Source organism: Podarcis filfolensis, assembly GCF_964270895.1.
Source record: "Podarcis filfolensis genome assembly, chromosome: 7".
Taxonomy (NCBI): Eukaryota; Metazoa; Chordata; class Lepidosauria; order Squamata; family Lacertidae; genus Podarcis; species Podarcis filfolensis.
Genome location: NC_139603.1, coordinates 43,314,554 through 43,336,308, shown reverse-complemented (window position 1 = coordinate 43,336,308; position 21,755 = coordinate 43,314,554). Strand labels below are relative to the sequence as shown.

General features: G+C 41.8%; 2 protein-coding genes and 1 long non-coding RNA gene across 3 annotated transcripts in view; 2 read left to right on the top strand and 1 right to left on the bottom strand.

Annotated features, from left to right (window-relative positions):
• The first annotated feature begins 877 nt into the window (after positions 1-877).
• NDUFV2 (NADH:ubiquinone oxidoreductase core subunit V2) lies at positions 878-17,596 on the top strand. Its single transcript, XM_083622683.1, has 8 exons — positions 878-1,073; positions 4,093-4,158; positions 6,676-6,738; positions 6,820-6,936; positions 11,435-11,603; positions 12,984-13,093; positions 14,820-14,896; positions 17,438-17,596. Exons 1-8 carry the CDS (start codon positions 1,032-1,034, stop codon positions 17,529-17,531), a joined length of 738 nt encoding a protein of 245 aa, XP_083478809.1. The 5' UTR covers positions 878-1,031; the 3' UTR covers positions 17,532-17,596.
• On the bottom strand, positions 11,263-21,585 carry LOC310766462. Its single transcript, XR_014550169.1, has 2 exons — positions 21,449-21,585; positions 11,263-13,343 (listed from the first exon to the last, which is right to left on the bottom strand). It is a non-coding gene; the product is annotated as an uncharacterized lncRNA (long non-coding RNA).
• ANKRD12 (ankyrin repeat domain 12) overlaps positions 21,566-21,755 on the top strand; it is a 48,962-nt gene continuing 48,772 nt past the window's right edge. Inside the window, exon 1 of the mRNA XM_083622451.1 lies at positions 21,566-21,688. The gene's annotated coding sequence lies outside the window, so the exon portion shown is untranslated. The remainder of the gene's footprint in view (positions 21,689-21,755) is intronic.

Here is a 21,755-nt window from a genome sequence, read left to right as displayed (position 1 = left end):
ATTCCAGAAACAGGGGATATGTATACAAGCAGCTTTTAACAGTAACAACTGATAATGGTGGTAAGCACCACATTTATACATGGCATATGATGAGATGGATCTTCGCTACAAGTAACAGCCACCCACAGCCAGATGCTGCATAGTAGCACCCATTAAAAAATGGTGGTGCCAGAGCATGATGTGGGAATTATGGAATAGGCACAGGAGATATACTTCATGTTGGATGACCAGATGAAAACAAAGACAGAACTCCTATTCATTACCACACCCTAAGTATGTGACAAAACTCACAACAGCTCTAGGTGAGACCTAGAACTGAGTCAACCTTATCTTGGAGAGGGCAGAGATACAATGACTTTTTCAGCAATATAGTACAGTACATATTCTTTCTAATGGGCACTACTTTGAAGGCAAGCCATTATTAATTTTAGGGCTGGCCCACCCATGAAGCAAGGTGAGGCAACCGCCTCAGGTGGCAGGATCAGATCCACAGGAGCAGCAGATCGGTCCTCCAAGGAATGCATCACCTGCTTTCTGCTGCTGCCACAGTGACACCAACAGCTGTGATGCGCTCCTTGGAGGCACAAAATACAGAATACAGTAACATAAAATAAAACGGAATAAAATCTGACATGATGACATCTATCATGAAAACTAAGAACCATCGGGTTGGAAAGACCTGGACAAATAAATACATTTACACCCGTGGTCTAAATATAGCTAGTTTTGAAGTTTCGCACATTCTGGCTTAAAAAAAACGTTTTGCCATTAGCATTCCATAACGCGATCGGGCTGCTTTTCGAAACCCATCGCCTATCTATTCTCCTTCTCCTCTTCTGTAGGCGCGTCCACAATCTTCGGCAGGCGGCGGAGTCGCGCGCGCATGCGCAGATCAGCCTGCGGCTCGCACTGCGACTGCGCGCGCGGCGCCGAGCGCGTAAGCAGCAGCAGCCGCGTCTCCTCGAGAAGGAGAAGTTTTCCATTTGTCTGCCGGCAGCGGCGGCGGCGAGGAGCCGCGGCTGAGAGCCGCCATGTTGCTGTCCGCTCCTTTTCGGGCCGCCTTCGCGCGTTCGGTAAGGAGGGCGGTGGGGCTGAGGGAAACGCCGCTTCCTGCAGCGCGCTGGTCGGGCGTCCCCGGCAATGTCGGTGGAGGGCAGTAGCGGCCAAGGGCATGGAGGCGGCCCTCGCCTTCCTCGGGTGGAAGGGGAAAGGGAGGAGCTTGACTCGGTTTCTGCCCCGCTCCCGACGAGCCTAGCAGCCTCTGCGGCGGAGAAGCGGAGATGGCGGGAGGGGTGGACAAGGGCTGGGCGGAGGTTTTAGTCGGGAGCGGGGTTGCTTTACGGTCCATGCTTTCCTGGGAATAAGCCTTATAAAAGAAAAATAAACCATACGAGGAGAGGGAATGGGCTGCGGACCGGGGGGAGGCAGGTAGATGGGAAAGGACAAATGCCGCCGTCGTCTTCTTCACCTCCTGAATGCCACCCTCTTTTTTTGGAAGGGCTGTTCTGCAAGCAGGAGCGACCGTAAGGGTTGCGTTACGCATTTTTCGCGTGTAACGTGAAGTTAGGTCTTGGGAACGTTCAAACTTCACGTGACAGCGTTAGACCAAACTCCTAATCCTGTCAAATCTTGATAAAGTTGTGGATAGAGAATTGGAAGCGCATGTTGGGTGAGCATATGAGCTCTTTCTTCTGCTGGGCCTTTGCATCTGGTTTTGGAGCCTCACAAGTGGTGGGGTCCTAGGAAACACTTTAAATCGATTCCGGCTTTAGATAGATTCCCTGGCAGGCCCCATTTAAACATGTAGGTCTGTATCTGCCATACCCCTCCTTTGTTGTCTGTTTACTTGCCCAGACCTTGTGCTGCGCTGCTTTATCGTTGTTGCTTTTTCCCTCTGACCACAGACAAAGGCTGCCAAACAGACCAGCAACACAAGCCCTGGGTGAGCCAAATGATGGCAGGAGTCCTGTGTTATACCTAAGAGATAGCTAGTGAATAGAAAGCACAATGACTGGAATTGGTATTCCATAGCAGGGGCAACTGCTGAGATGAACAGCATGAAATCTAAGATAACTTGGACTGTTGTGTCACTTTGGTTTTTAAGTAAATACATGTTTTTGACAGGTGGGTGATGAGAGAAGAGTACAATGTGTATTTCTGAGCATGGAAAAGGAGTTCCCTAATTGCAGGCAAAAAGGGATGGAAAACAGTTATAGAAATTACCACAAGAGCATTGAGACAGTTGCAAGATTGATGAATTTCCAGTGCATTTTGAATATATTTTTTATCAAAGGAACAGTCTCATTTCTTTTTAAAGCGTTACTTTAAATAGTAGAGTTTGCCTACAACTTTCTTGAGCTGTTTTCATGAAGCATATTAATATTTGTATGTGCATACAAATTTCTGTATATAAATAAATAATATAGGTCACTCAGTAGAGCATGAAACTCTTAATCCCAGGGTTGTGAGTTTGAGCCCCACGTTCGGCGAAAGATTCTTGCATTGCAGGTTGATCCCTGTGGCCCCTTCCAACACTACAATTCTAGGATTCTACTTTAATAAGAAAACATTCCATTTAATTTAAAATTAAAATTTGTTTTTGGCACCAATCACATAAGAGCCCTGATGGATCAGATCAAAGTCTTGTCTAGTTCAGCATCCTTTTCCCCACAATGGACAGCCAAATGCCAATGGAAAGCAGGTCACCAAGGCAATAGCCCTCCCTAACAAGTGGTATTCAGAGGCATATTGTCTCTGAACTTGGCATATAGCCATCATAACTAGTAGCCATTGATAGTCTTATCTCAATCATTTGTCTAATTCCCTTTTAAAGTAATTAAATTGGAGTTAACATGTCACTACATCATGTGGTAGTGAATACCATAGTTTGAACTATGTGCTGTTTGAAGAATTAATCTCTGCACAAACAGTAGTTTTTAGATGAGCAACAGATTCTGGTGCCCCTGCAGAAGAAAATTGGATTGCCTATTTGTTTCTAAACACTTGTGGTTTTTTTACCTCCTGCAACTAAAGTTTGTGGGAGGCAGGGTTGGAATACAGATGTGGCTATTTTTAGTCCATGTTTATCATCCCTTCTCTAAAGTTAGACAGCAGTTTAGGGAAGTGTTCTGATGTTATCTCACAGCGATGCACCATGCTGTTCAAATGCATACAACTGCTGTTCCTTCTCTTTTGTAAACTTGAAAAGCTATATCAACACACACCTGAATTCTTGCAGCAGTGTGCTACCAGACTATTTCTCAAGACAACCACTAGGAGAGAGTATATGGTGGCAAATAGGTATTCCAAGATAAATTCAGGTTCATTTTGGTTGCTTAGCCAGAAGCCTGTAGATAGCTTCTCATTAAGTTGTATGTTTTGGCAATAGCTATACAGTAATGGGCATTGATAATCTGTTTGTTCATATTAGTTATTGTACACTTGCTTCATTATCTTTCCGTGGTAAAATTGCCTCTTGCCCAAGACCTGCCCAAGCATATACTGTACTTCTTTTCCTGTTTCCTTCTCTATGACCTCTTAGCACATTGATTTGCAATGTTTTCCTACTACTGCACTTTATTTGGGTACTGTTTATAGCAATTTCAGTGATTCAAGTAATGTGCCTTCTTTAGTGCTGCAGCACACTTTGTTAGTTTTCTATGAAGCAGACCACTTAGTTGTTAGATAAGCATGCTGTCACTGGAGGATTCCAATCAAGCATATTGGTGTGAGACAGTGGATTAATATAATGGCTGAGGGTGATAAAGCTTTGAAAACTGATGCACAAGCAAACTTTACTGTGCTTTTGTAGTTCCTGTGGAAAAGTATTTGAGGCGGTTCTCATAGGAGGGTCACAGGCAGGCTAAAATCATGCCCATCATCATCTTTTACTCTGAGCTTCCAGTTGGTACCGCTATCATGAATTATATAAGTTGTTTAGGAGCAGAAGGGATGGGCAGACACAAAACTTTTTTCAGGTGGGTTAAATATTGGTTTCTCTGATATTCTCTGCTTTTTTCTTTTATGTCGTACTGTATATGTAAGATGTAACTTTAAAATGGATGCTTACCTTCTATAAAATGTGCTTTGTAGGTTGCACAGATTCGCTCTCTTCATGCAACAGCTGTACGCAATGGTGGTGGTGGAGCTTTGTTTGTGGTAAGCAATTTGTATGTACAACTAAAGCAGATGTAACTGAAAATTTAGAAATGTGGTTTTTATTGTCTTTTTTATCACTTGTCCTCCACAGTAATAACACAACCCATTTTTCTCAACAAATGTAAGACTACATTGATAATATCTCCCCTTTTAATTTAATGAAGATGAGATTGTATTGAGAAAGAATGTATTTGAGTAACTCCTTATGAATTCAAAAGCTTTAATTATTTCTGTTTATTTGGGTGTAGGAATAATGCATCTGTTCTGTAGTAATGGTGGTACTGTTAACCTGGAAGTTAACCTGTTTCAGCAGGAAGTTTTTGTGGGTCATAATTGTAACTTTGATACCATTGTTGCTTTATAGATTGTACAAACTGGTGCTTCTATTTGCCTTTATTTCAAAGACTCGTATCTACATTTTCACTTAACTGTACAGTAGAACCTCTACTTACAACCGCCTCCACTCGCAGACATTCCAAGTTGCGACCGCGGGAAACCTGGAAATAACCAGTGGGTTTGCCGCCGTTCGTGCATGCAAAGGAGCGGCAATCGCCGCTTGCACAGAAGCGGCATCGCCATTACGCATGCGCAGGAGTGGGTGATCATCACCCACACCTGCGCACAATGGCACCTCTCCCAGCGACCTGTTTCACCATAAGGACGGGCCTCCGGAACAAATTGTGGTCATGAGTAGAAGTTCCACTGTAACCGGAACCTGTAAATAGACAGGAAAGAGAAATTTGGCATGAAGACAGCAAAAGAGATATCACAACATTAACCCCACTCAGTAGGGTATGATGAAATGTTGGTAAGGCTTGATAAATTTTGCCCATGTTGTATGTCTTTACAACACTTCTGATGTTAAGTCCTGCTGTCTAGCTAAATGGTGGAGCACATGCTTTGTATGCAAAAATGTCCCAGGTTCAACCCCCCTGACATTTACAGGTAGGATCAGGAAAGACTCCTTGCTGAAAGCTTTGAGAGCTACTGCCACTCAGCATAGACAATACTGAGACAGTTTGATTGAATAAAAGGCATCTCCCCTAATATAGATGACCTGCTGATATAAAGACAAAATGTGCAGTGGGGAAAATTACACAATAGGGGGCCATATATATGCTTAGAAAAATAAGCATATATATGCTTATTTATAACGAACCATTCTTTATGATACATGACTCCTCTATGTGTACCTATATTGCAATACATAATTATACCCTCTGTAGCTCTTTTGTATTCTCAAGCAGAAATTATTGCTTTTAATTTTTATCAGACACTTAGCTACTTGAACGTATTTAGTGCTTTTTTTCTTTACTTGAGATGTAATTTTAATTAAGTATATAATGCTATCAGTGTGCATGACACTTTACAGAGCACAAAAGTACTGGTCCCTGTCTCTGAGGAGCTTAACTAAACTTCTGTACAGGGAAAACGAAGATGATGGGGAGGGAAAAGAAGGCAGCAGTAAACACACAGAATGGTGAAGCTGGAGGGGCAAAGGTCATGATCAGGGATATATTGGATATAGTGGAGAGATGAGAAGGGGAAAGACATTTGAAGGTAAGAGCAAGGTGTATGTTCTGAATGTGGGAACTAAGTAAAAAACAGTGAGGGGATTTAGGGAGGAGTGTCTCACAATCAGAGCAGCAACAGAAGTGAACAACTTTGGCAGGAGAATGCTGGAAAGAAATGAGAAGGCAAAATCGAGAAGACCAGCAAGGAGAAGATTGTGCTATTCTATGTAAGATATGATTAGGGTATGAACCAGAGTCTTTGCCAAGCGGACAAAGAAGAAGGGCTGTGGAGGGAGTTGAGTAGGAAAGCAAAAGGCAACATAAGAGGAATAAGCGGCCTGCTCTAGGAGTTCAAAGATGGAAGGTGGTAGGTAGTTGGAGAGTGGATCAAGGGATGTTTTTTTCAGGAAAAGGTGCACTGTAGCAGTTTCAACCTGCCTGTAATTCATACTGTGTTTCATGCTAGGAGATATTCTGGCTGTCCCGTTTGGTATTAACTTGGATTTAACTAGAAAATGGGGACTATGAAATAGTAAAGTGATAGTTAAATTTTGACTAATCAACTGACTGGTGTACAATCCCTACAGTTTGCCTTGCGTTTTTATTTTTGCAATCCTTACAGCAAATACACCAATGTTGATACTGGTGGAATTTACCTATAACACTTATGCAGGGTTGAAGCTCTAATTCCCTAAAGTGTTAGTCTTTTAAAAAAGCTTTTTTCATATTGTGTTGAGTCTATGATTAAACTGCAGGGAACAATATTTTATTTCAGTCTGTTTGAAATAGGCTGACCAGATGTATAGGAGAAAGCGGCTCCTGTATCTGTTGAATAGAAGAATTTTTTTTTTGCAGATGCATCTTTTCATACTTGCATGAGAAGCTGTGTTTGTACAAAATACCATCTTCTACATAACTATTAAGGTAGAATAGTCTTGTTTTTGCTGCATCTGACATATGTGTTCTAAATATGTGTAATTGTTTCATTATTTTGTTTGTACAGCACAGAGATACTCCTGAAAACAACCCAAATACTCAATTTGATTTCACACCTGAAAACTATAAGGTATGTCATGATACTTGATAGGCTGTACCTTTACAGAAAGCTGATTTTTTTTGCTATTGTAATGCTTATTTTCTTTAACAGAGAATAGAGGCAATAGTAAGCAACTATCCAGAGGGACACAAATCTGGAGCAGTGATGTCAGTCCTGGATCTAGCCCAAAGACAGCATGGATGGCTACCTATATCAGCAATGAATAAGGTATTTCATTATTTCAGGAGGCAGACCCTCCATGGTTTAGATATTTTCAAACACATTCTTAGATACAGTGGTACCTCGGGTTAAGAACTTAATTCGTTCCATTTTAACAATCCAATCAAATCACATTAAATTGGATTGTTGAAATGGAAAATTTAATTAAAATTACTTTTAAAAAGAGAAAGAACTTAATTCATTCCGGAGGTCCGTTCTTAACCTGAAACTGTTCTTAACTTGAGGTACCACTTTAGCTAATGGGGCCTCCTGCTGCCGCCGCCGCGCGATTTCTGTTCTCATCCTGAAGCAAAGTTCTTAACCCGAGGTACTAATTCTGGGTTAGCAGAGTCTGTAACCTGAAGCGTCTGTAGCCTGAAGCGTCTGTAACCCGAGGTACCATTGTATAATAATCAACAAAAAGATATGGCAGAGTTTGAGAAGCTTATATTGAAGTTCATCAATTATTGTTAAATTATGATACAGAGGAGGAACAGGTTAAGGAATACATTATCAAGTGGGCTCAGAATATTGGTGAAAATGTTCTGATGAAAGTGTAGGAAAACCTTCGGCTATTGGTGTGTAAGTTTTTGTTAAATATGGGAACAAGCAAGAACCGTTTTACAGTCATACCTCAGGATAAATACGCTTCAGGTTGAACGCTTTCAGGTTGCACTCCGCGGCGACCCGGAAGTAACGGAGTGCATTACTTCTGGGTTTCGCCGCTCACGCATGCGCAGACGGTCAGAATGACGTCATGTGCGGAAGCGGCAAAACGCGGCACGCACAGACGCGCTGTCACGTCTTACATTCTGCTTGGGATGCGAACGGGGCTCCGGAACGGATCCCGTTCGCATCCTGAGGTACCACTGTATATGCATGGCCCCAATGGTATATTACTCTTGCAAAACTACATAAAACAGTAATTACCCAGACACCTTCTGCAAATACCAAAAAGAGGAGGGTGGTTTTATCATCTTTGGTGGAAATGCGACTGGGCAAAAAAATGTTTGAGAATGATTAAAGACCAAAATAATAGGTTTCTGGTATACAGAGTTCAGTTACACATTGTTGTCGTTGTTGAATTACCTGGATGTGTCAGTAAAACATGACATTTGGAAATGGGTGCTTATTAGCTGCATCCAGAATCCTATACGAAGGGAACTGGAGCTCCATCAACATCCAGTCCATCGCAGAGTGGTATAACAGATGTTGGGGAATATATACTGGTAGGTAAGCTATTGTATTTACAGTAAGGGGAAAATGTATTTGATCCCCTGCTAAACTTGCCCGTTTGCCCTCTGACGAAGAAATGGCCAGTTCATAATTTTAGTGGTAGGTTTATTGTAGCTGTGAGAGACAGAATAACAACAGGAAAACCCCAGAAACCCAGAAGACAAAACTCAGAGATTGATGTGCATTATAATGAGTGAAATAAGTATTTGATCCCTTTGCAAAAGATGACTTAGTACTTGGTGGCAAAACCCTTGTTGGCAATTATAGAGGTCAGATGTTTCTGTTGGGAAATTCAAGCCCTTCTCAGGAGAAGCCGGCAGCAGTCCCAGGCACCCGGCTTGATTCCCTGTTGACCTCCCTGGCTGCATTCCCCAGCAGGCGCAGGCAAGGTCTCGATCGGCGATTCTTCTCAAACGTGAGAAGAACACACCCCTCTTTCCTGCCCCCCCAGGCAGGGGAAAGGGATAGACAGAAACGTATTTACATGCTTTTATTTCTGTCTTTGCAGCGTTACAAAAAACATGACTGCTCTCTCCATACTCCAGCAGTGTTGTGACAAACACTTCCTGTACATCCCGGACAGGAATAAACGGAAGAGCTCATATTTCACTCTGAGCTAATTCCGGTGCTTCGCACTGTGAATTGAGTGTCCCTCTTTTTCCCACAAACAGTCCCAACATTCCCATCATGTTTACTTTTCAAGCTAGTACTTTGCAGCAGCATTGCTTCATTATCGTAACAGTTTCTTGTAGGTGGCCATCAGGTTTGCACACATCTCAGGAGGTATTTTGTTCCACTCCTTTTTGCAGATTCTCTCCAAATCAGTAAGATTTCAAGGCTGATGTGTTGCTACTCAAACCTTCAGCTCCCTCCACAGATTTTTGATGGGATTGAGGTCTGGAGACTGGCTAGGCCACTCCAAGACCTTCAGGTGCTTCTTGAGCCACTCCTTTGTTGACTTGGCCGTGTGTTTTGGGTCATTGTCATGCTGGAATGCCCATCCTCGACCTATTTTCAATGCCTGGGCTGAGGGAAGGAGGTCCTCACTCAAGATTTGACGATACATGGTCCCTTCCATGGTCCCTTCAACGCGGTAAAGGTGTCCTGTCCCCTTAGCAGAAACACCCTCCCCCAAAGCATAATATGTCCCCCTCCATGTTTGACGGTGGGGATGGTGTTCTTGGGGTCGTATGCAGCATTCCTCCTCCTCCAAACACGGCGAGTTGAGTGGATGCCAAAGAGCTCGGTTTTGGTCTCATCTGACCACAACACTTTCACCCAGTTCTCCTCTAGGTCATTCAGATGTGCACTGGCAAACTGCAGGTGGGCCTGTACATGTGCTGTCTTGAGCAAGGGGACCTTGCAGGCTCTGCAAGATCTTAGTTCTTCACAGTGTAGTGTGTTACCAACTGTTCTCATGGTGACTATGGTCCCAGCTGCCCTGAGATCATTGACAAGTTCCCCCCATGTAATTTTGGGCTGCTTCATCACCGTTCTCCTGATCATTGCAACTCCACGAGATGAGATCTTGCATGGATCCCCAGACCGAGGGAGGTTGACAGTTATTTTGTGTTTCTTTCATTTGCGAATTATTGCACCAACTGTTGGCACCTTCTCACCAAGCTGCTTGGCAATAGTCTTATAGCCCAGTCCAGCCTTGTGCAGGTCTACAATCTTGTCCCTGACATCCTTGGACAGCTCTTTGGTCTTGGTCTTGGTCTTGGTCATGGTGGCTACTTTGGAATCTGCTAGATTGATGTCTTCTGTCGACAGGTGTCCTTTGTACAGGTACTGTAACGAGCTGGGACTACAGGTAAGACCTCTCCCTTACAGCAGGTGCTTTTAATCTCAGCTCGTTACATACAGTGAAGATACCAGGTAGCCTGACATCTGGCTGGTTGATAGGGGATCAAATACTTATTTCACTCATTATAATGCACATTAATCTCTGACTTTTGTCTTCTGGGTTTCTGGGGGTTTTCCTGTTGTTATTCTGTCTCTCACAGCTACAATAAACCTACCATTAAAATTATGGACTGGTCATTTCTTCATCAGAGGGCAAACAGGCAAATTTAGCAGGGGATCAAATACTTTCCCCCCTCATTGTACTTAGATTAAGAGAACAGAATATCAGACAGGCCAACTTTTTGCTTATATAGCTTGCCTATATTCAATATTTCACTAAAGCAGGGTTTTTGTGCATATTAGTTAAGGGTTTAAAAATGTTTTGAGTGTGAGACCTAAGTTTGAGTTTACAGTAGTTTGAGCATGAGAATTGATCTGTTTAATCATTTGCTTATGTGATTATTGGTCTTGAGTTAAGGAATATTGTACATGATTTCTTAAGGCCCTTTGGAATGTCCCTGTTGTTTATTTGATCAGTTATATGTATGTATGTATGTATGTATGTATGTATGTATGTATGTATATTTGTTTGTTTGTATGTAATCATTATTGTGTATTTTTGCATATGAAGCATGGATAATAATGCTGTTTATAATAGTTGGTTAGTCTTGTACAAAATGTAAAGCACATTATGTGAAAGAAGCTATACCTGTGTAAGTAGTAGTAGTTATTAAAAGCTTTACTGTCTATAGTATGGTTTTTTAATAAAGTTGTATCATGAAGAAATCTTCTAAAAGACTTCTGTAGCTCAATAAAAGTGCACTGACTGTTCCTATCCGACTACGTTGCTGATGTACTATATGCAGGTCGGGGTAGTGCACTCATAGGTATACTAAAATATAGCATAGGACAACAGGGATGTGGGTTTTTTGGTGCTGCTTTGAATTATGTGGTAGAACATTTTCTAGTCTGTAAATAGTTTTGATAGTCTGTAAATGGTTTTGAATAGCCTCAAATCTAGCACTTTAAAATATTTATTGATAATTTCTACCAGTGAGTTCATGGGATTAAATCATGGCCTGTGGATCTACTATTGTTGTTGGACTCAAATACCATCATTCGTACCCCAAAGGCTCTCCTAGCTGGGGCTGATGGTAACTGTAGTCTGGGTCATGGACTATATTAACAATAACACCTTGTTAATAATTATTAACAATAAACCTTGTTAATAATCAATCTTGGAAGAACAAATGCTTGAAAAAAATGCACATTTACTATCACATTTTTGGGGGGGGGGAATTGTTGGTTAAGAAATACAAGGATTCATATCATCGCTGGCATTATAATTGCTTTTCAAAATGTTGGTGTTAGTTGAAACTGCTCATTTTATGTCCTGAAAAAATAAAACAGTCTTTTATTGTTACAGGTTGCTGAGATTCTAGACATACCTCCCATGAGAGTTTATGAAGTAGCAACCTTTTATACAATGTATAATCGTAAACCCGTTGGGAAATACCATATTCAGATCTGCACCACTACGCCTTGCATGCTGTGTGACTCGGATAGCATATTAGAAGCCATTCAGAAGAAGCTTGGTAGGATATATAGCTTACTTCTCTTATGTGGGGTTCTTCATTTACATTGTACTACCTTTTACAGAGGATTTGGTAAGGCTCCAGAACATTTTTAATATATAGTTATTTTCTCTGCTACTACACCTTTTTCTTCCTGGAAATGAAAGTAAAGAAAGTGTTTGGAATCAAACTAAAATGTGAAAACCTCATCACTTCAAATAACAGTGTTTTAAACTGATACTGAACACACTTTAAATGAGAGCATAGGAGCAGGCCTGCTTAACAGCAGTGATAATTATCTGCATAACCGTAGGCCCACATTACAACTAGAAATTGTATGCCCTTCTCTTCTGGGGACTGCAATCCATTCTGAATAACAGGTTATACAGTATATACAACTTGAAGTTTCAGGAAATGCTGGAAAAAGGAGGTAAACATAAAAATTAAGGGAGCCTAATGTTTTCCATATCCCCTCTCCTAATTTGCTTAAAAATGGCTGTGGCTGTTTTAATGCTATAGTTTCTATAGCTTGGATCTTTGTCCAGGTCTGACCAGACATCATCTCTCACTCTACCACACCTTGGTCAGTAACCTTTTGAATGTTATGAGACAAGTACAACCTTTATGGATCTGTTCAACAACAGAGAGAAACATTAAGTTTTCACATCCTGACACTTTGCTAAATATATTACAGTGGTGGGGGTGTAGCTGTCATCCTGGCAGGATGCCACTGCCACACAGGCATTCATATAATGCAGCCAACTGCTTTCAGTTTTATAAGGTCTAAAACAGCTATAATTTTAAATATCAGTCCTTATTCAACAGTGCATGCACTATAAAACTAGATTCTCCAGCCTGCTCTAACAGCCAGATCTTTATAGTCCTGTAAGTTTGAATGCAACCCCTGCTGTTAGATCAGGCTGGGAATCACACACAGAGCACCTGTTTGCACACAATTCCCAACTTAACTAAACAGACACAATCTATGAATTTTGTCCTTGTTTATATTTAAGGAAATCACTATGAAAATGTACTGTTTGAGATTACATCATTTATTTGCATACATCATTTTATTTGTATTCCTCCTTTCCATAGTTCAAACCATGCTCAAGGCGGCTTACAACATGAAAAAATACATAATTACAAACAACAAAAGTGGTCATAAACAATAAACATACAACAAAATTAAACAATTTCCACATAAATCCTAATAAGACCTAAAACAAAGATATTTTTTAAAAAATATAAATAACAGCAACAACCTCCCGCTAAACAATACCCCAGCCCAAGAGTGTTCAGCAGCCTCAGCTTTTGTAGCTGGAGTCAGTCAGGGTCTCCCAGGGCAAGTGGGAAAAGGCCTGCAAGGTTCTAATGCTGCTTTGTTTTTGCTTATGTCCCTAGGTATAAAAGTTGGAGAAACAACACCTGATAAACTCTTCACTCTGATTGAAGTGGAATGTTTGGGGGCTTGCGTAAATGCACCAATGGTACAAATAAATGATAACTATTATGTAAGTACAAGTGGGTCCCTCCATCAAAATGTTGCAGTGTATCCATGGGGTGCATTTGTTGTCTGATCCTGTGGCTTTAGGGGAGATGAATACACAAACACTAGCATCAAAAAAGTAGTCTCTTCCTTGACTTGACTCCAACCTTAATATAAAGTGCAGCTGGTCTGCATGCAAGTTAATAGAACACAAACCTTCCTCTCCGCAAGGTGGTCTGAAGTAGCAGTTCATGCAGAGTGGCCTTTTCTTCCTCCTGAGAAGTATGGAGAATTTTTGACTGGTAATATGAATCAAGGGACGCGGGTGGCGCTGTGGGTAAAACCTCAGTGCCTAGGACTTGCCAATCGTATGGTCGGCGGTTCGAATCCCCGCGGCGGGGTGAGCTCCCGTCGTTCGGCCCCAGCTCCTGCCCACCTAGCAGTTCGAAAGCACCCCTAAGTGCAAGTAGATAAATAGGTACCGCTTTATAGCGGGAAGGTAAACATCGTTTCCGTGTGCTGCGCTGGTGCTGGCTCGCCAGAGCAGCTTCGTCATGCTGACCACGTGACCCGGAAGTGTCTGCGGACAGCGCTGGCTCCCAGCCTCTTAAGCGAGATGAGCGCACAACCCCAGAGTCGGTCACGACTAGCCTGTACGGGCAGGGGTACCTTTACCTTTACCTTTTTAATATGAATCAACTTCAGCCCCACCTCTGACCTGCAATATTAATAGTTGTATATGGCAGAGCTGTCATAAGCTTCTCTATCTCTCTCTCTCAGCACAGCCCTCAACCTGCAACAACCCTGCAGGGTTGTTGTAAAATCTTTTATCAGCTCAATCTGCAATGAGAGAAATGGGTATCACTGCAGATTTGCACACGCTATTTGCTTCATCCCAATCCTCAAACCTGCACTAGGGTGTAATATCTCTGAACAACGCTGAAGTGTAATAACCACTTGAGCTTGATTTGCGGCATACAGTATGACTTTATTGCAGGGTTGTCATAAGCCCCTCTCTCTTAGCCACAACTTATTCTGTCCTGTACTACTGGGACACTTAACTAGGTTTGCTTTGGAATTTGCATGGCAAAATAGCCCCCAAAATTGTAACAAAATATTTGCATTAAAATAACTAGGGAGCTCCTGTTCTGATATCCTGGAAGAGGACAATGCTAGCAGGTTAACTCATTTCATTCCCCCTCCCTCCCCCAAACACACACTTTTGTTTCCCCACCAGATACTGAGTGTGCTCAGTCCTCAATGAAGAGGGGTTGTCCTGTACCCCTCCTTTAAAGTATACTTCTGCAATACCTCTTGGTGCTTACCATCTGAGTTTACTATTCAGAGTAACCAAATATAACCCAATGTAATCAAACTATGTTTATCCAGTTTAACTTATCCTGTCTTTTCTTTATTTTAACAGTACTAAAAGTTGTTTCCTCACATAAATAATTAAGTGGATTGTTCATTTTTTTACTGGAAATGAGCTAGATTTGAACCAGTTTGTATTCCGTGTTTGCTGTGTGACAGTAGCGTATTGCTGTGAGCATTTGTTCCCATAACCATATTGACAAATTGTAGGATCTACTAGACAGCAGGAAACCTGCCCCACTTAAAAGCTATAATTATGCCTACATTTTTTCAAGGGTTAATAGAATTACCACAGAGTGATACTTTTAGTCCCCAAAAAATGCTATCATACTTTTTTAAATGTCAGGAAATGTTTACCTTTTCCTTATTTCACATTTCAGGAAGATCTGACAACAAAAGACATAGAAGACATAATTGATGAACTAAAAGCTGGAAAAGTTCCAAAACCTGGACCAAGGTATTTTATTCATTTGTACCATATAATAAATACTAAGGAAAATTGGGAACAGTAACATCGTCTGTAATTAGCATTACATATTCTTTCCACAGCAAGTTGCAAACATATCTATAGATATGGGAAACCAAATATAAACCTTTATTCCAATGATGCTTCAAGTTTATAAACTTTAAGTGTCTGTGTCCTAGTTGCCAAAATATTTCATTGAAATAATAATAATAATAATTTTTTATTTATACGCCGCCCTCCCCAGCCAAGGCCGGGCTCAGAGCGGCTTACAAGCAATAATAAAAACGATGAATGATTACAACTTAAAAACAAAAATAAAATACAACATTAAAATAATGGAACATTAAAATATTAAAATGTAGCCTCATCGCAGGAGGAGAAGGAAAAGAAAAAAGAAAGAGAGGGAGGGAGGGAATCAAACTGGCTCCAAGCCAAAGGCCAGGTGGAATAACTCTGTCTTACAGGCCCTGCGGAAAGAAATCAGCTCCTGCAGGGCCCTGGTCTCATGAGGCAGAGCGTTCCACCAGGCCGGAGCCAGAGTTGAAAAGGCCCTGGCTCTGGTTGAGGCCAATCTAACTTCCTTAGGGCCTGGGACCACTAGGGTGTTGTTATTTATGGACCTTGAGGCTCTCCGTGGGGCATACCAGGAGAGGCGGTCCCATAGGTACGAGGGTCCTAGGCCGTGAAGGGCTTTAAAGGTCAAAAGCAGCACCTTAAATCTGACCCTGTACTCCACCGGGAGCCAGTGCAGCTTGAAAAGCACTGGGTGAATATGCTCCCATGGCAGAGACCCCGTGAGGAGCCTCGCTGCAGCATTCTGTACCCGCTGGAGTTTCTGGGACAGCTTCAAGGGCAGCCCCGCGTAGAGCGAATTACAGTAGTCAAGCCTGGAGATGACCGTCGCATGGATCACTGTGGCCAGGTCGGGGCGGGAAAGGTAAGGGACCAACTGCTTGATGCGGCGAAGGTGGAAAAATGTCGCCTTGGCTGTTGCTGTAACTTGCGCCTCCATGGAAAGGGAGGCATCAAGGATTACACCCAAACTCTTAACGGAAGGCAATGGCACTAATTGGGCCCCCGCAAGAGAAGGGAGTTGGTCCCTCATCCCCATGCCATCCCGACCTAGCCATAGGACCTCTGTCTTTGAAGGATTTAGTTTCAATCGGCTCCCACGAAACCATCCAGCCACAGCTTCCAAGCATCTGGTCAGTGTGTTCGGGGCCGAGTCGGTGTGGCCATCCATCAGCAGATAGAGCTGAGTGTCATCAGCATATTGGTGACAGCCGAGCCCAAAGCTCCGGATAATCCGGGTACAGTAGAGAAGGCTGATCATTCTGATAAGTTTTTGGAACATTAGGCAAAGGTTCAGATGTAGATTTGGTGCTGGATATCTCCAGATTGTCAGCAACATAGAGTTCTTTAGGTGTTGTTGCCATAGAAATGTCGGAGGCGCCAAATTCCTCATCTAATTTGGTGTCGTTTGAAAAGGGAACAGGGAGTTGCACTGATGTCTTTCTATGGGATAAAGAGCTGTTGGACATCTTTAAATATTGTGCTCTAGGCTCTACTGTCCTTATATTTTGGGTAGAAATCTCAGTCTTTATACTCATTAGCCTCTTCTTCAGGTCTTGTAGGGTCTCATTCTAGGCTTACAATAGCTGAATTCACAGCAGTATTGAGTCTTGACCAAACTTCAGAGAGATGGGATTGCTTCTAAATTTAATTGTGTGTTTATTCAAGTGTTTATTTGACATGCTTACATCTTCACTTCTTTACAGTCAGGAGGCTCAAGCTAGTTTTACACTGCATAGATTTCAGATCAAGTGCCTTCAGTGGCTATACAGCACTAAATCAGATTCACTGATTTGTGGCAATCATTTTGCAAGTTATAGTCAAATTGTGATACTCTCAGACACGAAATTATTAATTTTTATTTTTGAGAAACAGTATTTGCCGCATCACTTTCTTTTGTAATTTGATTGTATGCTTGCTACAGAGGAAGAATGTTACGCCAGTGAGGTACAGTGCTAGACTAAGACCAGAGAGAACCAGATTCAAACCTCTGCTCAGCCATGTCGTTCACAGGAAGACTGGGCTGGTCCCATATATGCTTAACCTATTTCAGTGGGTTGCTATGAGAATAATATGGGGGTCCTCAGAAAAAGGGCAGGATAAAAATGTAATAAACACACAGTAATTTAACAACTGAGGGTTTTTTCCCTAACATTCAGCTTGTAAAATTCGACCTACGTCTTTGGTTTACAAGACACAGCCTGATCCTATACTCAGATGTAAGCCTAAGTTACTTCAGTGGAGCTATAAAGTTGAACATGCAAGAACTACAACTGTGCTTAGAAAGTAGCATGCATACATTGGCTTTTGAACTTGTTTTTAAACTTGTGACTAGGTTCATGTTTTCACAAATATCCAGAACTAAAGAGGTTTGAAGAAAATGAGTGACTTCTGTTTACCCTTGAAGATGAGTAGTGCAATGGAAGTAATGCATAAGTTAATTGCTCTCTCTTTTTGCAGGAGTGGGCGCTTCTCTTGTGAGCCAGCTGGTGGTCTCACTTCTCTGACAGAACCACCCAAGGGACCTGGTTTTGGAGTTCGGACAGACCTTTAAGACTATTGTTCTAGCTGTAAGGAACTACTTCAGAAAATAAAATCTGAACTGCATACAGATGAAAACATGAGTTCAGTTGCTTACAGTCTGGTATAATAATTTTACTTTAATATAGTTACCTGAGATTAAAATTCAAGTTTTATTATTGTTTATATTTATTAATTTTGTTATAGGTAAATGGAAAATGCAAGAGTCATCCCCAAACCAGGGCTATTCTAACCCAAGTAACACAACACTTTATATCAATTTTACATAAATTTGAAATTAAAATAAGAACAAAATAAAGTCTCTTTAAAAAGCTTTTATTTAAAATATATATATATATATTTGGTATGGTACATAAATTATATAAATCTAACAAGTAGTCAAAAAAAATTGAGTAGAAAGGGGGGTGGGAAAAATATTATATTAACAGAGACCAAACTGCTGTGCAAGTGGAATTTATACATAGCTAACCTGTGGCCCTCCAGGTATTGTTGAACTTCTACTCTCATCAGCCACAGCCAGCAAAAGCCAGTTTCAGGGATAATACAAGTTGTAACCCAGCAGCATCCAGAGGGCCACAATTACCCATCCCTGGCCTTAATAGTCAAAGATAGTTGCACCAGGTAGAAGTTTCAGGTATCCACACAGTGTAGGTGATTTTGAAGATATGACTTGTCCACTGGGTACACTGAGGGGACAGATGTTTTCAATGCCATATAATTAATCTCAGGGCTACTAATGCAAAGACCTGTGAATTTAACACAGAATACTGTGTTTAAGGTGTGTGCTTTACAATGTCCTACAATAATCTGAATGCAAATTGTAATGAAACAAGGGCACGATTAAACCTAGTTTCTATTTATTGCAAACTATAATTTTGGGATATTCTCGTAACTAATGTGTTTGACAGCACTAGCATTCATATAATTCAGTATGTCCAATTTAGCAAGATACCAATGTAAATGCAGTTTATTCTATTGAATAAGCATTGAATATTGGTTTTGTGTTGCTGACCTAACAAAAAACTTAAGTTTGATTTAAGTACTTACAAATTCTTAAACTCCATAAAGACAGAACTAAGCCCTAAGCCCTGAGCCAGAGTTTGCATATTTTCACTTTTATAGTATACAAATTGGGAATCTTTCTAATTCCTATAGATTAGACTCCTTAGATTCCTTGCCAGTCTTCACTTTAAGTTACTTGAATCTGTTCAGGGTCTATTGTTTAGGTATTCATAATATCTCTCTACTTGTGGTACACTAATTAGATGGCTTAACATGATGTGCAGACCACTCCGTCTCAGCGTAGAAGATAGATTTTATTGTTACATCCTGGTCTTTGATTATATTAAAAGTGTTTTGCTAAGAACTAAGGGACACAGGTGGCGCTGTGGTCTAAACCAGAGCCTAGGGCTCGCCAATCGGAAGGTTGGCGGTTCGAATCCCCGCGATGGGGTGAGCTCCCGTTGTTCAGTCCCAGCTCCTGCCCACCTAGCAGTTCGAAAGGACGTCATGTGCAAGTAGATAAATAGGTACTGCTCCGGCGGGAAAGTAAACAGCGTTTCTGTGCGCTGCTCTGGTTCACGAGAAGCGGCTTAGTCATACTAGCCACATGACCCGGAAGCTGTCTACAGACAAACGCCGGCTCCATCGGCCTATAGAGTGAGGTGAGCGCGCAACCCAAGTCATCTGCAACTGGACCTTACAGTCAGGGGTACCTTTACCTTTACCTATACTTCAGAACAGTGAGCTGTGAGTTATCAGGCTGTCAACGGGGGATGTTTAATGTAAGAAACCAGAACTCAGATAGGGTAATACACTGCGTAATCTGAAGCAGATTTTAATGTATGCTCCTCAAAGTAAAATATTTTGAAATTACTACATTACCATTCCGCCTTTCCTCTCCAAACTTTCCTCTCCAATCTTCATTCATGAAGTTCACTTACATGTGGTGAAAAAAACAAAAAAGTAAGTTTTAACTTTAAATGTGTATGTTATGCAGCTAAACCTACTTAAATTACTAGATACACAGTGTACTCTTGAACTAGAATTGCAATCTACAGAGAGAAGTTAGGAGATTATCTTTAGATTCATGATTGCTTCTGCACAATCCTCCCAAAATTTATTTTTAAAGCATCTAAAAGCTGGTCTTGTGAGGTTAGACAGATGTTTCTATTCCTTACAGCAACTGTATTTAATCATGTTTTAGCAGTGGCTGTCACTAACTTGATGGGGGGAAAGTCCAGGACTTAAAACTGATACGTATTTGGCATGCGTGGATGAAAAAGCTATAACCAGTTAATTGCCTTTCCAACAAAGTATCACCTTTAATAAACTTTTAATTTAGAACTTTAATATGTTTTAATTTCTGATTTTCACAAATCAAATGGAAATTGTAAATTGCACCTACTATGAACTGCAGAATGTCAATCCCAGAATTTTATGCTTCTGGACATGTGCCTTATTGTTGGTGCCTTTTATGGGTTTATGCAGTATCAAAGGTCTGTGAAACCGGGCCTGTGCTTATGACAACATCTGTATGTTTGTGAACAGTAGCCTTCTAGTATCCTGACGACAATACACAGTATCCAGTTTGTTTTATAAAACTTCTTATGGGAAATTTCTTAGCCTGGTTCAAAATGAAGTTGAATATATAAATGTTAAACCAAAGCATAGTGTCTCAAAAAACTAAATCCAATTCTTATAGTCAATTAACCACACCCACTCTGCTTTGTAAATATTGCAAAATTTATTTTTAAATAATAAGAATATAAGACTGTTGCATCAGGCTAAAGTCCCATGTAGTCCAGCTCTGTGTTCACATATTGTTGAGCAGATGTTCACGAAGCCCACAAGCATAACCTGAGTGCTACAGCTTTCTCCTCACCTGCAAGTCCCAGCAAATGCCTATTAAAAGGCATGCTGCCTTTTGACAGTGGAGGTAGTACATAGCCATTGGACCTAGTCCTTGATAGCTTCATCACCCATGAATTTATCTGTTAACTCCCATCAGGGTGCTGAGCTAAAACTAACAAACCCCAGTGAGTCTACTACATAGAACACAAAGTCTAGTACTATGCGTGACAGCTTTTGATAGTTAATGATATAACCTTACATCATTATAACAATCATTGAGCTACAAACTCTTATGAAAAGCCACTTTCTAAAGAAATAAAACTCATTCGTCCAGCTGCTTGGCAGTAGTTCTGAGGAGAACACATCTTGACGAGATCAGGCTCTTGTCACACGAGTTTCTAGGTGTCTGTCTGCATATAGGAAGTGAAGGGGACTACTCCAGAACACTATATATCACATTTAAAGTTGATCTAGTATTTTATCAAGTTTGTGACTCAAATGGGTATAATTGTACCACTAGTTCACGTTCCCAGCTATTTTTCCTAGTCAGAACCAGTGACGTGAATAGTACTACCAGTACTACGCGCTACCCTGCTATACTAGGCTAATGCCAACTATCTACTCTCAACCGGTTTTCGTTTCAAACGCGGAGCTACCTCGTCATATCGCTTACTGAGACCACACACCACAAAAAACGGTCACAGCGGCTGCACGCTCTGCAGTGGTGGGGAGGCTAATTCAGTCCTCGTGCAACGTGAACCGGTGCTCGGTTGTCTTTGCAGAAGCCCTTGTTCCCCACGCGTTAGCCCCGTGAGACTGTAGTCCTCACAGGGGAGCAAAGCCCTGCGTACTGCTGCCCCCCCCCCCCCCCCGCTTTTATTAGGATGCGGCGGAGCCACACACACACACCAGCCGCGCATGCGCGTTCGGTGTTTATGAAAACTCACTGCGCCACCGCCGCCGGAAAGCCCTTCCCTGGGGAAGGGAGTGACCTGTAGGAGTGGCTCCGGGGCGAAGATGCCTCCGTTCGCATTCGGCCCAAGCGAGGAAGCCTAGCCCGCGCGTTCCTTTTCTTACCCGTAGCCTGCCTCTTCGGACCACCGCCGCTAGTATTTCCAGAAAGTTCCAGCAGCGCCACCCGAGAAGGGAAAAACTAGACGACGGGCGCGCATGCGCACCAGGCACTCGCTTTTTGTCTCCGCCCTCTAACCGTGTCAGGGCCCGTTATTCCTTTTATTTTCTCCCTTACATCTGCGTGGTACACTAGGGAGAAAGTAGCATTTCTTATGTGGAACGCCGAGGAATTCTGACAAGAGGGTGATTATGACGTTGGCTCTTACTCTCGTGCCCTCTAAAATCCTCCCCCCCTTCCTCTTTAACGCTC